General features: G+C 49.5%; 1 protein-coding gene across 7 annotated transcripts in view; it reads left to right on the top strand.

Annotated features, from left to right (window-relative positions):
• SLC24A3 (solute carrier family 24 member 3) overlaps positions 1–17,531 on the top strand; it is a 179,872-nt gene that overhangs the window by 117,087 nt on the left and 45,254 nt on the right. For all 7 annotated transcript variants that reach the window (XM_062608158.1, XM_062608166.1, XM_062608148.1 and 4 more), the window contains exons 7-9: positions 9,687–9,761; positions 13,937–13,962; positions 15,565–15,618. In XM_062608158.1, the coding sequence (XP_062464142.1) occupies positions 9,687–9,761; positions 13,937–13,962; positions 15,565–15,618 (155 nt within the window). The remainder of the gene's footprint in view (positions 1–9,686; positions 9,762–13,936; positions 13,963–15,564; positions 15,619–17,531) is intronic.

Genomic DNA, 17,531 nt, shown 5'->3' with positions numbered 1-17,531 from the left:
GAGCAGCGGGTGGGTGCTTCCCGCTGTCCCACAGGAAGTCAGGCAGGAAGAAAGCAGCATAGACTGCAGAGAGGGCAGAAAGCTGTCGTGGAGTTTCAAGACAGAGAAGCACCAGTTAATATAGAGGTGCTGGCCAAGGGGCTTCTGAGAGGCTGCAGCCTGTCTGTATGCCAGTATAAAGGCCTTGCACACCCCCGGGATTAGGAGGATGCTCCCTGCTGCAGGAGCAGTGAGTAGAGCTGCAGCCTCGGCTCCCTTCCCTGCTGCTGCTTGGGCAGGCAGCTGAATGGGCTCCTCTGCCTCTTGTATCCTTCTCTGTGTTTTATCAGAGCTATCGAGGAGGATGTTCACCCACTGTAAAAGCAGCAGAGTGCTCCTTTTCCCTGGGGTTTTCCTGCTGGAATGTTTGGCACTGGCAGGCAGCAGAGCAACTCTGAGTGACACCACAAGTTAGATTCCTTTCCAGCTGCCCCTTTAACACAAATGTTACCTTTGGAATTGAGGACTTGTGGATTTATAGCAAATTTGTACCCAGTGTGTGAGCAGACATGGTTTGTGTTAACCAGAAAACATTAAAAAGTGACTTTGTCCTGTTCTCTGTGAGTGTCATGTCTTGCCTCCATGATGCTGCTACATAGCAGCATCCTGTGTGTGGTGAATAAGCTCTGTCAGAGGTACCTGTTACACCATAAACCTTTTGGTCTCCTTTTGGAGAGGTCTGATGAGCTCTGCAAGCCTTTTGTCTTGTAGTTTGTGGTGCCAGGCACCTGGCATCTGCATCTAAGTCGAACCAGAAAGGTCAGTGGGACAGGACGTACTGATGAGGTTTTTTACCTATAAGGTCCTTGTTGCTGTTGTGGTAGCACCTGCAGCCTCTGTCATGAATTAGAACTCCACAGTACTGTGTGTTATGCAAATACAGAGCCAGAACACAGAGCTCTTGAGCCTGACAGCTTCTGACCAGAGGGTACAGTGAGAGACAGCAGGAGGGACCGAGTGGGCAGAGGGGGAGGCATGAGGAGACTGTGATGGGGCAGCGATGTGGACACAGCAAGCCACATCAGCCTTAACACATGGTGGGTGATTTAAGGGCTGTGCGGGCACAGAGAGGGCTTGGCACTGGTAAAGTGTTTACAGGAAGCTCCTCTCGGGCTGAGGGACAGCAGACGGTACTCACGGAAGACTCTTCTTCAGGAAGATGCGATGGGGACTGGTGTGATGGACAGATCAGGTGCCAGGATTGCTGTCTGGATGGGGAATGATCCAGGACTGCTCTGGCCATCACAGATGTTGCTGTGGTGGTTTTATATTAGCATTTTGAAACCTTCACAGAGTTACATTCAGTGGTAGGATACAAACGGAAGAGGCAACCAAAGCTGGAAATGGATTCTTGTGAGCATCAAAATAAGTCTAGTTCCTAATCACCGTTAAACACCATTACTGTTTGAAGTCAGGTTTTCTCTCTCACAGTTCACACACAGATCAACACTATGGACTTACCATTGGTAGGATTATTTCTTAAATAGTTTGTAGTGCAAAAGCAAGAGAAATCACAAAATCCATTTTTATGTCTGGCACGGCCAGTCTGAGGAAACTGGGAAATGTTCACCCTGTGTATACCTTCCTGTACCACTGTCCTTGAATCCTGCTGTGAGTCCTGCCTGGAATTGCAGGCAATGTCTGCAAATGCGGGTCTTTGGGGTCCTGCTGCCTTGGCTCTGCGGGAATCTGAGCTAAAAAGACATGCTGATCTGAATAACTCATGGGCAATTATGAGTGCCAGTTGAGCAGGGAAATATTTTTGGCTTTGTCCTGAGGTCTGGAGAATGTCCACTGCTTCCATTCTGAGAATGTCACAGAGACAGATTGCTGCTGCAGTAATGAAAATATCAAGAGCTGCTTAAAAAAAGCAAATATTCTTGGGGAAATAATGAGAATAAATTGAGCTGGTCCACAATGTACGAGCCGGGAGCTGGAGCAGCGGCTGAACCCTGGAGAGGATGGCTCGCCAGTGGTAAAATTAGGGGGCTGGTAATTGGAAGGAAGCTTTCCTCTCAGTGAGTCCATTAGATCAGAGCTGCTTAGTAATTACTGGCTTAGAGAGAAATGGATTTTAAGGCCTGGATTTCTTTGAGCCCAGCCTGTGTTTGTGTTTTATGTTTTGCTGAACTTGTCGGGAAGGCGTTCAGTGTTGGTCAGAGCTCCGAGCAAGCCTGGTGTCTTTGCCAGGAGGTACTTGGGAAAGGTTGTGCTCAGGGCACTAAGCTGGATGCTGGCATGTCCTGGGACACTGGGACAGCCATGACCCTGGCGAGCAGGGAGCACGCACCGCATGCTGGGTCAGCACCGCGGGGTACAGGAGGGAGCGCTGCCATCTGCTCCGGGTGGTTCAGTCCAGGACATCCTGCTGTGCTCTGTCCCGCACAGGAGGCTGTCGCTGACGCTGGCTGCCGGATGGTTTTCCAGGCAGGAGCCCGTCTCCAGTCTCAGCTGTTGCAGCGTGGTTGGGGATGGTGGCAGGGAGCGTGGGACCAGGGGCTCCCGCTGTGCTGTCGTGGGACAGCGCCTTGTGCCTTGGCAGCAGCCTCGCCTGGCCTGCCCCTTGCACTGGGGCTGCCCCAGCCCCAGCAGGAGCTTTCCCTTCCCTGCAGCTCCTCGGCCTCTGCAGCTCTCTGGGCCCAGCTCCTCGCAGAACGGGCAGAGGGGTCTGGGCTTTGCTCCCAGTGATGGTTCTGCTCCCGCCAGGGACCGGGCAGGAAAGCAGGAATAAGCATGGCTGACTCTCAGGTCCATGGCTGGGTCTGGCAGACAATCGCTGCGGGAGCAGCAGGGCCAGGGGAGGACACCCTGTGATCTCTGCTGTATTTGATTTGCAGCTAATGATTATTAGCTTCTGATTGACCGATTTGCACATTGCAGGTAGGATTTAATAGTGCATAAAACAAGGGAAGTGTTGTGAAAATGAGCTTGTGGGTCCTGATGGTCGGGCAGTTGCTCTCTTTGCAGAAACTGCTGGGAGATGGCAGCAATTATCTCAGGAAATTCCTTTGTGCCTTATAGCTTCATTGCAGTCGCTATAGGACTGATATGCTGAGCAGTGAGAGAAAGTGCATGCAGAATATTAAACGCAGAGTTGCTATTTCCCACCTTCTGTTTGGTTATGACATTTCAAAACAGCACAAGGGCTGCAGGTGCTGAGTCACAGACACCCCCTTTAGCTCTCCCTTTGCAGTTTTTTGGCTGATTCTGTGTCTGAATTACGGAGAGGGTTGAAGTGCCACCAGCGGCTCACCACCCTCTAAGCCATACCAAGTCCTCGGTATGGGATTTCTAGCCCATGCCTCTTAGCTCAGGCAGAACCCTATGTTTTGCTGTGGGAATGATGCTGGTGAAAATGAGGCCAAGGTCAACCACCAGCTCTAGGGCTGGACCAATTCACAAAGGCTCAGGGACTTGCCTGCCATAGCCTGACATATGGGGGCATCGCCTTGACCGCACATATACCCATGCACAGACACACGCAGGGCCTGAGGAGCGGGACCAGGAGTGAGCCAGGCCGTATCATGACACCCGTCTCTCTGGTGGGCAGCAGCCGGAATGGTTGGTGCTGGTCTCTGTAACGACGAAGGGCTTTGAGGAACTGCCCCAGAGCTTTGCTCACATTCCAAAAAAAGCTCCATGATTTTTAAGTGCCACAATCTGTAGGAAGTGTAAGAATCCCTTTGCGTCTCTAATTCACGCACATATCTCTCTAACTGCAGTGACCTTTCAGATTTGCATGAACCTGTATTCAGCCGAAGAAAGGGCAGCGGAACCTGTTAAATTGTGCCAGAGCATGGTGAGGTGGGTTTTCTTCTGATTCCTGCCCAGCACTGACACAGATGACAAGCTGCTCAATTCAATAACTGGAATTTTGCAAGTGAAGCCCAGTTCTATAACATAAATAGATATATTTATGTTATATATAATATAAACATAGAAGGATCTGTCCTTGTAGGCAGGGTTTGCTGTATCTGATCAAGTAATTTCCCTCTCTCCCGTGTACCTGGTGGAGAAAATGTCTTGGTCGTTTCGTGGGAAATACTTTGATTTTCTGCTTGGCCTGACTGAGCAGCTGTGACGGGAGGATGAGTTGGTTGGATTTGCATAGGATCATTAAGATCCTATAATGATGTTTATTGCTGAGATAGCTGCCATTTATATTCATGCAAAGCAAGTAAATTAAAGCTTAGATGATATCACTGTTACTACTAATGACAGCAAAGCCCATCAGTAAGTGGAGATTTTGCAGTGGACTGTAGGTAATTCTCTTCCTGAATCTCTGGGCCTGCCAAAGCAGTGGTAGGCTGTGTGAGCCCGGTAGTCTCTCTTCAAAGGAATGCTGATTGGGTTGTTACTGGTGCCATGTTTGGACAGAGGAGGACTGGGAGCCACACAATACTAAGCGGCATCACTATCACATTCTGGGACTATGCCTGTGTTGCATCCAAATGGGTGAACAGCAAAATATGTGTGTGCTATGAAGCTTCTCCCTCCCTAGATCTCTTCAGGTGTGGCTCAGATACTTCAGCTAGTCGGCTCTGCTGTGACCAGTCTCTCTTCAGTGAGTTGAAGCAGTGTTGGGTTTGGGTTCAGCAGTAGCAGTCATGTTTCTCCTTCTTGGTAGCTGGTGCAGTGCAGTGTTTTGACTTTCTGCCTGGGAACAGAGCTGATAGCGATGTTTTGGTTTGGCCAAGGACTTTGTGAGCCTCATGCTCTGCCAGGGAGGAGGGGAAGCCAGGAGGAAGCAGAGACAGGACACCTGACCCAAACTGACCAAAGAGGTATTCCATACCACAGCACGTCATGCCTGGGATGCAACTGGGAGTTAGCCGGAAGGGCTGAGAGACTGCAGGGTTGGAGGAGGTATCGGTCAGAGCTTGGTTGGGCTTGGGGGGCGAGTTATCGGTCGGCTGGTGGTGAGATGATGTATTCTCTTCCCTTGTTATTTCCTTTATCATTATTATCATTGGTGGTAGCAGTAGTGATTTGTGTTACACCTTATTACTAAACTGTTCTTATCTCAACCCGTGGGAGTTGCATTTTTTTCGATTCTCCTCTCCGTCCCTCTGGGAGTAGGGGGAGGGAAGGAAGGGGGGGAGTGAGTGAACGAGTTACCTGACTGGGTTTAAACCACGACAGTGGTGGGAGGTAAAACCAGGGCTTTGCTGGGGACTGAATTCTGCAATCCACGAGGAAGTGAAGTGCTGCTGAGTTTCATTTTCCCACCCTCTTCAAGATGAGATCTGGTACCTCTCTGTAAAGATCTAACATCAGTGAATCAAACTGCTCACGAGGAGCCAGCACTGCACATCAGCTGGGTGGGAGATGCATCAGCTGTGAGGCACTAAGCGGTGGGTTCACTGTCAGTACATTTCTGTTGATCTCCGTAGACTCTTAAGGCTAATCACCACAGGGATTGACCTTAATCCTTTGACACCCTTGCCCAAGCATTCCCGTCTCTCCACATTAACAAATTAAGTTATTAGCTCTTAATACCTGAAAATCCAGACCTCTGTGCCAGAGGGTAACAGAGAAACAAGATTAGGAAGACTGCTTCCAAAGCCTAGCATTTCCTGGCAGCATTCATAGCTGATCACAACAGGCCATGAGAGGAGGAAAAGCTCTGGAGCAATTCAGAGTGAGAAAGACCCCTGAAGAGCCTGGATGTACTTAGGCAATGTTCAGAATGTTTCCTCTGGAAAGTTGAACAGAGAAAATATCCAGCAGTCCATATCCTGTGGACTGCCCCATGCCTTTGCTAGCAGCAGCAGCACAAACATCTTTATGAGGGCAGCAGCAGCAGCCATGTTCTGCTTCACATGCTTCATCTGAGGCCCATCACCATAATGGGGAGAGCAGGTGAGTATTAGGCTTTAAAACAGCCAGCTCCATGGGAGGCCATGACAGAGGCTTCATGACAGCAGAAGAGTTTCCACACTGCTAAGGAAGATGAAGCATTTGGAAGAGTGGAAGAGAGAAGGGTCAATTTTATAGAGGATAAATGGTGAAACCCTAGGATCGGGCATGGGTATATTGCCACTGAGCTAATTTTGGTACCAAGAGCTGCAGGTGCCAGTGTCTGATTTTCAGTGATTTTCTCCCTGGTGGCTTACCAGCATGTATGTGTTAGGTGGAGGAGACTGTGTGTGCTGCATGGGGCTGCTGCTGCAGGAGTTGAGAACCACAGGAATCAAGCTGAAACTGATAAAATCTTGATTTCTCTGCTCTCCAGCCCTTTAGAAAGGGAAATAAGCATTCTGAGTAGTAAATGTTCTACATAAGAGTTTGCAGGGCAAAAGTTTACTGATGAGAAACCAAATGTCTAATACAGGTTGTTTTACCCATACGAATGATGCTGTGGCATGCAGATGGGCATGCACTGTGGGTCCTCATCTGTGTTGGACTTGTTGGGGGTTGATGTCATGTAAGCCTGGATTAAAGAGCTCTTCCTTTCAGCTCTGGGGAAAGCTGGGTTCGGTCCCTACTGTATTAGTCAGGAGAGGGCTGAAGGCACTTGGTGAGAGTTTGTATTTCAGGTACTTTCTTTGAACAGAGGAAACGTGTAACCTGACAGTCAGTGGTTTTACAGCTGCCTCCTTATGCCTGGCTCCGAAAGGACCAGCTCTTCTGGATCACAGTGTTGCTGATTTAAAACTCAAATTTGGTCATGTTTTCACCCAGGCTGATTGCATCCCTGATTTCCTTTCTGCCTTAGTCTGCTAAAACATAATTGAAGTGGTTTCCAGTGCATTAAGATTTTTGTGGAGTCCTTGGTTGCTGCAAAACTATATGGCACAACTTAGGCACTGAAGGTCTTACTAGTCATAACCAGGCTGCACGGTTCTTGTCAGCAGGCTGAAAGTACTGCCATTGCCCTCAGTGCTGATTGCTGCTTTTACCCTTGGTGCGCAGTTACCTTTTGTGCACAGCTTTCCTGTATCAGATTGTTCTTCCCAGTGATCAAATGATTCAAAGACTTCCATTCAGCGGCTCGCATCCTAAGAAGGGCTGAGATTTAATTGCCCCATAGTTACTGTGTCGGGGAGACCTACTAGGGCTGTGAAATGTGAGCAGCCTGTACAAGTCCTAGGCACAACCATGTTCCCTGCAATCCCATCTGAAATCAGAATCCTTGTGGTTCCCACAGCATCTTGGTCTGTGACACTTGTGCATGAGGTTCCTGCTAAATAGATGCGTTTAAGCATCTGGATCTCTTGTGTGTTCATTCAGGTGTCTGAGGAAAATTCCCTTCAAAATCACTGTAGAATATCAGACAGCAGGAGAGATACTGGTTTGACTCACAGTAACTAGGACATCTTGCTTTCAGAGGTATTCTGTGCTGCATGGTGACACCCCTTATACTCAGGAGAGAGTTCGTTAGGTAGAATAGCAGCAGTTGCCTGTTCATATGGGGTTTGTTATTTGTTTCAGAAATGTAATTTTTATTATGCAGAACTCAAGTTTACAGCTATAAAATCCCCACCAGCATCCATGCTGTGCACATGACCTTAAGCTGCATCATAAAAGCTGCGTAAGAGTGGAATAATTTTATAATTTTATAAACTCTCTTACAAATCAATCAAAATGAAGGGCCCAGTATGTATAAGATGTGAAATTTAATTAAGGATCTCTGAATAGAATTATGAACCCCAATCTGGGTTTCTGCATTTGGAAGTTTCTTTCATAAAGCATCTCTATTCATCTGTCCCTACATGCACTGAATGTATTGTCAGCTGGTATGTATCTAATCTGACGCAAGGACTTTAAAGGCCTGTTTTTCTATTTTAGATAGGAGCTTTTTACATGTGAATGGTTGCATAAAGAGCCTTTACACTGGGCATAAATAGCATCCACTTTAAAAAGCCATAGTTTGAAAAAGCTGCAGAGACCTAAGTATAATGGTCAGTATGTTTTTACAGTGTTTGTTTTGCCAGCAGTTCTGAAAAAAACCCACAGTATTGTAAGAGGTAATATGCAGAGAAATCCACAAAATTAGTTTTTAAATAGGACCTTTCTTTAGCTATCATAGAAATGAAAATCAGATTACTGTTTGTTTGTCTGGATTCATGCACGAGGATGGCTGGAAGATGTGGTCAGAAAATTCACATATACCTTCAGGGGCCAGATCCAAATGAGTGTAAATGGGCCACCTACCTCCCTGCGGTTTACACCTGTGAAGGATGTGACCCACAGGGTTTGAAATGCACTCTGGAAATGGGAGATAAACATTTGAGGGGAAGCTTCCACTCGGGGGACTTCCTAGGGCTGTAAAAAACCACAATCATGCTGAAGATGTTACCACCGCGTTCCTGCTCTTCATCTGCCCTTTTGCATACCACTGATGAAGTTGAAGGCTGGCTTCCTCACTGGTGTTTCTTTTCTCTGAGAGCTGAATTGCAGGCACATTCAGCCTACAGCAGGGATTCCTCCTCGTTTCTGTGGCTGTTGTGGTTTAAGCCCAGCCAGTAACTCAGGATCACAGAGCTTACTCCCTGCTTTTGTCCCCGCCAGCTTTGGAAGGTGTCAAGTGAGCTGCACAGCAGTCCCATCTTATCTTCAGTTGCATGTAAATACCTGGGGTTTGTTCTTAATGCTTTGCTAGAGTGTTAACTTGAGTATTTGTCCCAGAGCCTGTGCAAATGCACACAAAACCGTAGTGATACCTGTCAGTGCAGTGGGTGAAGCCATGGCTTTGCTGACGTTCTGGTAATACCTAGAGTGTTGGGGATCTGGCTGCTCTGTGCTGTCAGACTGTTTTGCAGTGCAGCTTCTGTTGCTTAAGTAATCCTCTCCTGAATGAGTCAGCATGGGTCAAGTTGACATTTTTAGGAAGGACAACCCCATCATCCAGCATTCTAAGTATCTTGGAAACCCAGCGCATGGATGCCAGTAGCTGGACTTGGGGTGGACATAGGCATGTGGTGGTAAGGCAGTGATGGGGAGGACCCTGCCTGCTGGGTCACTGCACACCTTGCACTCTTGCTCAGTGTTTGGGTTGGTTGGGGATAATTAATACAAGAAGCAGATGGGAGCTGACAGGGCTGGTATCTCCTGTGACCATTACCCACAGGATGCTTGTTGCTGAGTGTCAGCGCTGGCCCAGAACAGGCCTGTGGGTGAGCTGAGCCCTTCCCACTGCCCGGGCAGCAGCAGCTCCCCCAGCCTCCTCTGTGGCAGGTCACCCTGTGCCTGCCTCTGACCAGACCTGTGGCCAGCTCAGCCTGCAGGGACTGCTGTGCAGGCTCTGTGTGTGTATGGGGGAGCGTTTCAGGGGGAAAAGGACGTCAGGTAGCTGAGCTCGTGGGAGACTCCTCTGTCATCCCTGAATACTTGGGGCTCAATTCCCGCTTCCATGGTTTTGACAGCGCTGGTGTGATTTAGTGTGTTGGCAGCTTTGCAGTGGAAGCCCCCTGCTGCCCATGACCTTGCACCTCTTACCCCTCGGACTGGGCCATCCCCCCCTCTCCTTGCTGCCCGTTGTTCAAGCCGGTGCGTTTCTGGGCTTGGGGCTGCTCTTCGCGTCCTAGCACGTGTGCGGGCAGCTTACGCGGGACAACACAACAGCGTTGCTTGGGCACACGCTGCCAGCGTGGCGGCCGCGGCTGAGGGCCTGGCTGACACCCTCTCTTTGCCTCTTTTCTCAGGTCGTTGCGCTGTCGTCATGGAGTCTCTTGAGAGATTCAATCTACTACACACTGTCTGTCGTTGCACTCATTGTGGTAAGTTTCTCAAAGTTATTCTTCTGTGGGAGCCCCCGTGCCTATTGCCACCCGTAAAGGGAACCTGCTAAGAAATGGATCTTGTACCTAAGATCCTAGCCCCAGGACTCATGGAAAAATGTACTTGTCAGGTTGACTTCTATATGTCAGCAGGAAGGGAGCTTTAGGGTCAGGAGACAAACGCTTGCATTTCTGAAGTTTGCACTACTTTCATTAGTCACCGTTTCAACAATGTGTTTGATTTTGCCTTCATCCTGCACGGGCCTGTATGCCATACCTGCTCTGTTGGTGCAAAGGCCTCTAGCTGTCTCAAGCAAAGGGTTTGTCTCAACACGTTTGTATCTTTATTCCCTTTACTGCAAGATGAACCTTTTTGCATCCGATAAAAAATAACTTTTCTGTGTGCCCTCATACCAACAAGTGTTGCTGAACAGCAAACTTGGGCACACCCACACACCATAATAAACTGCATTGCACAGGTTAAACACATCTGGCAGGCGTTCTCCTAGTTTGCTCCGCAGGCAGCACAGATGTGGGCAGCTGCCTGGCAGCCCTCTGGGGTTTAGGTCAGGCGTTCCATTTATTGCTTGGTGGCAGACAAGGTGAAGACCTGTTGGCTGTCACTGGGTCTTACATTCTTTAAGCAAGGCAGGTTTTTTCCAGGGCCGGTTCCTCCTCATGGTTGTCAGCTGCTTCAGCATGTTGAGAACCATTCCCAGTTGTTGTCTTCTGTTGGGAGTCTACCCTAAGTCTCAGGTTGGCTTCTCTCCAGATGTTTCCCCACTCTTCTGCTCCTATCAGCTGTGAGGTTCAAGGTCCTTCATGCAGCCAGGGCAGCAGGACTGTGCAACTCCAGGGTTTACTGGAGGCTTGAAGGTGTTGCCAGAACTCCTGTGTTAGAGCACTGATGGGCAGCTGATGCGGCTTGGGAGATGTGGAGTGCATCCCACATCTCTTCAGCCTTACTCCACAGCAGTCATTGCAAATGACTTCCAAATACCTGCTAGAGAAAAAACAGAGAAAGGCTGGAGCAAGGGAAAGCATGTAAAATGGTTAAAAGTGTAGCTTCCAGCTGATTTACCAACCCTTTTCAACGCAATACTGCTCTCCATTTGATAGAAAATGAGGATTTCTCCTTTCAAATAAGGCTTCAGTTTAAGAAGTTTCTCCTCCCCATCACTCACCAGAGGACCCCTGGCTTCAGGATCTTTCCTGTCCTTTTAAGGCAGAATCAAATTTAGGTGGCAGCACATTGTCATTCAAATACTGACTCTCCAGTCCCTGGTGGCTCAGCCTGGAGACAAGCCACCGGCTCCATGTACTGTGTTGCACAACCTGCATCTGTTCCTGCTTTGTTAGGTTTCTGTGCGCCTTAAATTTTAGAAGGTGCTTAAATGCTTTGCCATCTAGGGATGTTTTGCCATATCAGGGCACTGAGACTTCTCTGCAGCTTGAATACAATCATTTCTTGAGGAATGATGCTGCTTGTAGAAGGTTGCTCTCACACTACTTTAAAAAGCAGTTTGTGTTGCTGCAGTGTAGAGTGCACTCCACTGGCGTCTTTCCTAATCATAAATACACCTACGGGGAAATAAATACATTCCAGCCAATGTTGAGATTCAGGAACTTTAAAAAGCTTGATATTCCGCTGGATCAATCACTGTGACTTTGTCACCTTCTGTTTCCCCTGGCAAAGGAATTGCAGGGCTGTAGTAATAAATAGCAGAGCAGTACAAATTCACCAGGCTGTTTGATAAGAATGAGTGAACTCTAAATCACAGAGATGAGAAGTGGCTCAGCTGCACCCTCCACACTTACCTCACCTTCATTCAGCCCTCTGATATTTTATTTTATTTTAACTTTAAAACAATATTGCAGTGCTGCCTTGCCTTGCTGTAGGGCTTAGAGGGCTGCTACTCCTTCTTTCCCTCGAAAGGAAAATGATGCTTATGTATCCTAACATGAAGGGACGTGGTCAGAGTCATTAGGGACAAAAGTGTGATGGATGCTATTTATGGTTACAAAGGTCAACACACACGCTTTCGTGTCCCATCACACCGGCAGAGTGTAACCCAAAACAGGCCTTGTCAGATTAGATCAGACTGACTGGGAGCTGTAACTTACAGTATTTTGTGGTCATGTTTTCTTCCAGTGATCATAGAATCACAGAACAGTCAGGGTTGGAAAGGACCTTAAGATCATCCAGTTCCAACCGCCCTGCCATAGGCAGGGACGCCTCACACTAAACCATAGCACCCAAGGCTCTGTCCAACCTGGCCTTGAACGCCGCCAGGGATGGAGCATTCACAGCTTCCTTGAGCAACCCATTCCAGTGCCTCAGCACCCTAAGAGGAAAGAATTTCCTCCTTATATCCAATCTAAACTTCCCCTGTTTAAGTTTTAACCCGTCACCCCTTGTCCTGTCACTACAGGCCCTCATGAAGAGTCCCTCCCCAGCATCCTTGTAGCCCCCTTCAGATACTGGAAGGCTGCTGTGAGGTCTCCATGCAGCCTTCTCTTCTCCAGGCAGCCCCTGATCATCCTCGTGGCCTCCTCTGGACTTGTTCCAACAGTTCCATGTCCTTTTTATGCTGAGGACACCAGAACTGCGCACAATGCTCCAGGTGAGGTCTCACGAGAGCAGAGCAGAGGGGCAGGATCACCTCCTTTGATCAATGTAACGATTGCTTGGTGCTGGCTGCCATGTAGAAGTTGCTACTTGCAGGCTACAGACCTGACGGGACGTGTTTCACTGTGCTTTCAGAGGCTCACTCCCTTTCATAGAATCATAGAATCCCAAGACAGGGGAATGGCTTGAACCTGCCCGAGGGGAGACTGAGCTGAGCTCTTAGGCAGAAGCTCTTCCCTGTGAGGGTGCTGAGGCGCTGGCACAGGGTGCCCAGAGAAGCTGCGGCTGCCCCATCCCTGGCAGTGTTCAAGGCCAGGTTGGACACAGGGGCTTGGAGCAAGCTGCTCCAGTGGAAGGGGTCCCTGCCCGTGGCAGGGGTTGGAGCTGGAGGAGCTTTGAGGTCCCTTCAACCGGAACGATTCCATGATTCTGTTCCGTGATTCTCTGACCGTCTGAGGGGGAAGGAGGCGTGGGGGGAGAGGGGTGCTGCCGGAAGGGGGGTGGCAGCCCCCCTGCTCCCAGCATGGCCGGTGATGGTGATGGTGATGGAGGGCGGGCTGAGAAGGGCCCAGCTGTGGAGTACTGCGGCCACCTGCCGGTCACATCCCAACATCTGGTTCTGGAGCCCCCGGGAGCCAGGCGCGGTGGGGCAGCCCCCTCACCACGCTGCGCTGGCAGGGCTGTACAGTCCACAGTGCGGGTCCAGCGATCAGTCAGCGTGCGTGAGGAGTGTGGGGCAGGGGTCAGTCAGTGTGAGGAGTGTGGGGCAGGGGTCAGTCAGTGTGAGGAGTGTGGGGCAGGGGTCAGTCAGTGTGTGTGAGGAGTGTGGGGCAGGGGTCAGTCAGTGTGAGGGGTGTGGGGCAGGGGTCAGTCAGTGTGCATGAGGAGTGTGGGGCAGGGGTCAGTCAGTGTGAGGAGTGTGGGGCAGGGGTCAGTCAGTGTGAGGAGTGTGGGGCAGGGGTCAGTCAGTGTGAGGAGTGTGGGGCAGGGGTCAGTCAGTGTGAGGAGTGTGGGGCAGGGGTCAGTCAGTGTGAGGGGTGTGGGGCAGGGGTCAGTCAGTGTGAGGGGTGTGGGGCAGGGGTCAGTCAGTGTGAGGGGTGTGGGGCAGGGGTCAGTCAGTGTCAGGAAGTCAGTGCGGGGCCGTTTGAGGCAGGGATGTGTCAGAGCAGCTCTGGAGCCGCTGGTACGTTTGTGTGCTGAGTGCCCGGTCACCACCGGGAGCAGGTCTGGGAAGGAGCCCGTGTCAGTGAGACCGGCCCGTGGGTCAGAGGTGCCGTCCTTCCCTCGCTCCCTTCTGCATCCCTGCTGCAGTAGCCCCAGATCCACAGGGACCTCCTGGGGTTTGGGAGGGAGACCCTGCCTGCCTTTGGTGGGTGAGAGGAGCTAAGGGCTGGGCAGGAGGGCAGTACCAAACTAGAGCAGAGCATGATCCCATTGCCCTGAGCCCTTGGTTGCTCTGCCTGCTCTGTCCCCTGCTCGGGTGATGAGCTGTTCTCAGCTGTGATTTTGTATATAACATGCCTGTTCTTAAACCTTTTCTCCACAGTTTATTTATGACGAAAAGGTTTCCTGGTAAGTGAATCCCTTTTCTTGTCTTATTTCTGGTTGTGCCACAAAACCCTGCAATAAGGAGGGCTCATCAGGAGAGGAGGGGGAAGCTGAAAAGCTCTGCAGGGTGATTCAGGGAGCAGTTTCCTGCTGCATGAGAAACCTCGGCACAGGATGGGCCAGAATGATTCATTTTCTGAGCCAGAGAGGAAAGCCTGGGTGCACGTCACTCAGGATTCCCGGTGCAGTGGTGGCAGTTGGTGCCCTCTGCCCACCCTGCAGCAGCCCAGGAATGCAGAGGCGGAGGCTGATGCTTGGGTGCAGTGTGCCATGGATGTCAGGCACCTGGGAATATACAGAGCTGCCCGAGCAGTCAGCGAATGTGTTCCAGGAGTTGGATTTTTAATAATAACTCCAAAGGCAATATTAATGAGCAAATGACCAGTTTAAATAAAGAAATGCATGTATGTTAATATCCCCATGAATGTGCTTAAATGTTCTGCAGTAGGTATGGTAGGCTTGGAGGGCTTCAAACACTTTCAGAAGTGTGCTTCCGGTTGTTTTGCTTACATGGTTTTGTTTGCAGCACCTCTAAGGGCTTGTACAGTAACAGTGACAGCTTTGATTCCACTCTTGGCCAGTATAACTTAGATTGCAAGCACTAGGGGGAGTCAGGCTTTTGGGGTTGCGTGTTTTCTTAAACGTGGTCTCGCCAGGGATTGTTTCCTTTCAGAGGAGCGTTTCTGAAGCAGAGTTTTGCAACTGCCTGTTTTCCTTTGCTTTGTTTTTGTTTCTTAACTAAAATTGACTTGAGGTCCAATTGTAGTTGACTGTGCCCTTCAACTAAAACACATCAATGTGAAAGCTGAAAGTTTAGTGCAGTGTCTCAAAATCCTTAAAGAGAAAATGGCCCATGAGTTTTAGTATATAGCAGTCTGATAGCGGATGATTTCCACCAGGACTAGCAGTTAGCCCTAAGGAACTGTACAGAATACAGCATTTTGATCAATGAAAAAGATTACCTAGAAACAAGTTCTAAAAGTCATACTGTATTTTTTTTTTCATATACATTTCATTAGTTTGACACAGAAACAGTGGAGGAAAACCCACCAGTATCTAATCAGCACTTAAACTGCTGCCTGCTGCGTTCTCAGTGGGTACACAGCAGCAATAGTGAAAGAGCAGCCAGCACTTGTTCACTGTGTCTCAGCATGAGCAGTGTGCTTAAGCATGCCCCAAAAGCCCGACAACCTGCTTTACACCAATGCAGGCAGGGCAGGATGACTTCTCCCCTCTTCTGCCACAGCGCCCACAGGTATTGCCCTTACAGAAATGTTTGTGTTCCTGAGATGTGTGATTTGTTCACTGAACTTCTGGGTTGGGTCACTTGTTCTTAGCTGACAGGTTGACTTGGCCAAGTAAAACTAGAGCAGAAGTCAAGAAGACAAAGGAGACGTCACACAGGTGTGTGTGAGCTATCTCCTTATACATCCCCTTTTCTAGTAGTGTGTTAAGACAGCCCCAGAGGGTCAAGCCTTGGTGTGACAGATGGGGGAATGGGTGAACTTGGGCAGCTGAGTGATGTGCCCTGCGCTGATGTGTTTTCTGTGTCGCTCTTGTTTGCAGGTGGGAGTCCTTAGTCTTGGTGCTGATGTATGTCATCTACATCGTTATCATGAAGTAAGTCAAATGCACCCTCCGCTTGTTAGGTTGTGAGGCTCCCTGCTCCAGAGCTTTTCCAAAGGTTCCAGAGGTAATTAAAGAGAGCCGCAGGCTTTGGGCAGGGCATTCCATTGGCTCATGCAGCTTGCACACCAGCAGCACCTCCAATAGCAGAGGTTAAAGCACTTTGCCCTGCCATGTAGTTATCTCTAATTTATCCTGGTGAGGAAGGAAGGGGCTGTTTGTCCCCATAGTACAGCTCCAAGGACTGGGCATCTGAAGGCCTACACCAGTGCATGCAGCTCTGGCAACAGACAGGAGCTGGAAGCTACTGTACAGCAGGAAAACTATGACATAGGTGGGAAATGGTCAGTGACCTGCTATATCTGTTAAACACACACAAGTCTATGGGGCTAGGTGGGATTCACCCAGGGGTGCTGAGGGAGCTGGTGGAAGTGCTCCCCAAGCCACTTCCCATCATTTATCAGCAATGCTTCAGGCAGAGCGACTGGAAAGCTGCTTGTGAAAAAGGACCTGGGGTGGTAGTCAACGGGCAGCTGAACATGAGCAGCTTGTTCCCAGGCAGCCAAGAAGCCCCCAGCATCCTAGCCTGTATCAGCCCCAGTGCGGCAGCAGGGCCAGGGCAGTGTTCGTCCCCATGTGCTGGGCACTGGTGAGGCTGCACCTCAAATCCTGTGTTCAGTTCTGGGACATTGAGGTACTGGAGCAGGGCCAGAGATGGGCAATGGAGCTGGTGCAGGGCCTGGAGCACAAGTATGATGGGGAATGGCTGTGGGACCTGGCGGGTTCAGTCTGGAGAAGAGAAGGCTCAGAGGGAACCTTATCACTCTCTACAATGGCCTGAAAGTACCTGTAGTGAGGTGGGGTCAGCCTCTTTTTCCAAGTAATAAGTGTTAGAACAAAAGGAAATGGCCTCAAGGTGTGGGAGGTGAGGTTTAGACTGGAGATTAGAAACAACTTCTTCACCAAAAGGGTGATCAAGTATTGGAACAGGCTGCCCAGGGCAGTGCTGGAGCCACTGTCCCTGGACATATTTAAAAGACATGTAGATGTGGCACTCAGGAACATGGTTTAGTGGTGGCCTTGGCAGTGCAGGGTTAAGGGTCAGACTTGATGATCTTAAAGGTCTTTTCCTCCCCAAACGATACTGTGCTTTGCGGCTCTTGCCTGTGTGAGCCGACCAAAGCTAATGCAGCAAGCCTGTGGCAGAGCAGGGAACCGAATCCACCTCTGGGTGCCCCCAAAGCAGCCGCTTCTGATTTCGCTTTAACATGCCTCCTCAGAAATAAAACCGTGGGGGATTCCAGTCTACTCTTTATGGATGCAGACCACCACACAATTTGTTCTTGCTTTCAGGGAGACCCACGGTAAAACTGCAGCACAATCAGCATTGGTTTTCTGAGCATCTGACCTGTGTAACTTCTTTCACACAAATCCATGCTAGCAAAGTTAATCTGCTCTGCTGTTAGGTTCCCCACCTCCTGCCTTGGTTTTAAAAGCCAGTGGAAAGGAAGCCCAAATTTAAACTGGAACATTCAACAAAACCTACTGTCTGCCAAGCACACCAGTGGCCTTGTCTCAACAAGTCAGAGTTGAGATTTGTTTTGAAATTATGAATAAAGTAAATATTGTGAGAGCAATTCTCAGTAAGAACAGCAAAACACCCAGGCTGGGTTGAAGGGAACACGAGGCAGAATTCATCTCACTTCTTGTAACTAGAAACTTTTTCTTTAACCTGGAGGGTAGCTTCACCCTTGCAGCAATGAATGGATGAGCAAACCAGTTGTAATGTCTGAATCAAGAATGGATTCTTTTTCTGAAAGCAATGCTGTAGTGTGAGCAGATGTTTCAGACCTGTTTGGGCATAGCTAGGGTGGTTGTTGGCCTGTCGTCCAGGTGTTCACAGTGGT

Source organism: Pezoporus occidentalis, unplaced genomic scaffold (genome assembly GCF_034315485.1).
Source record: "Pezoporus occidentalis ecotype Australia unplaced genomic scaffold, CSIRO_AGI_Poc_V1 ctg10, whole genome shotgun sequence".
Taxonomy (NCBI): Eukaryota; Metazoa; Chordata; class Aves; order Psittaciformes; family Psittacidae; genus Pezoporus; species Pezoporus occidentalis.
The sequence above is the reverse complement of the archived record's forward strand: the minus strand, read 5'-3'. Positions and strand labels throughout refer to the sequence as shown.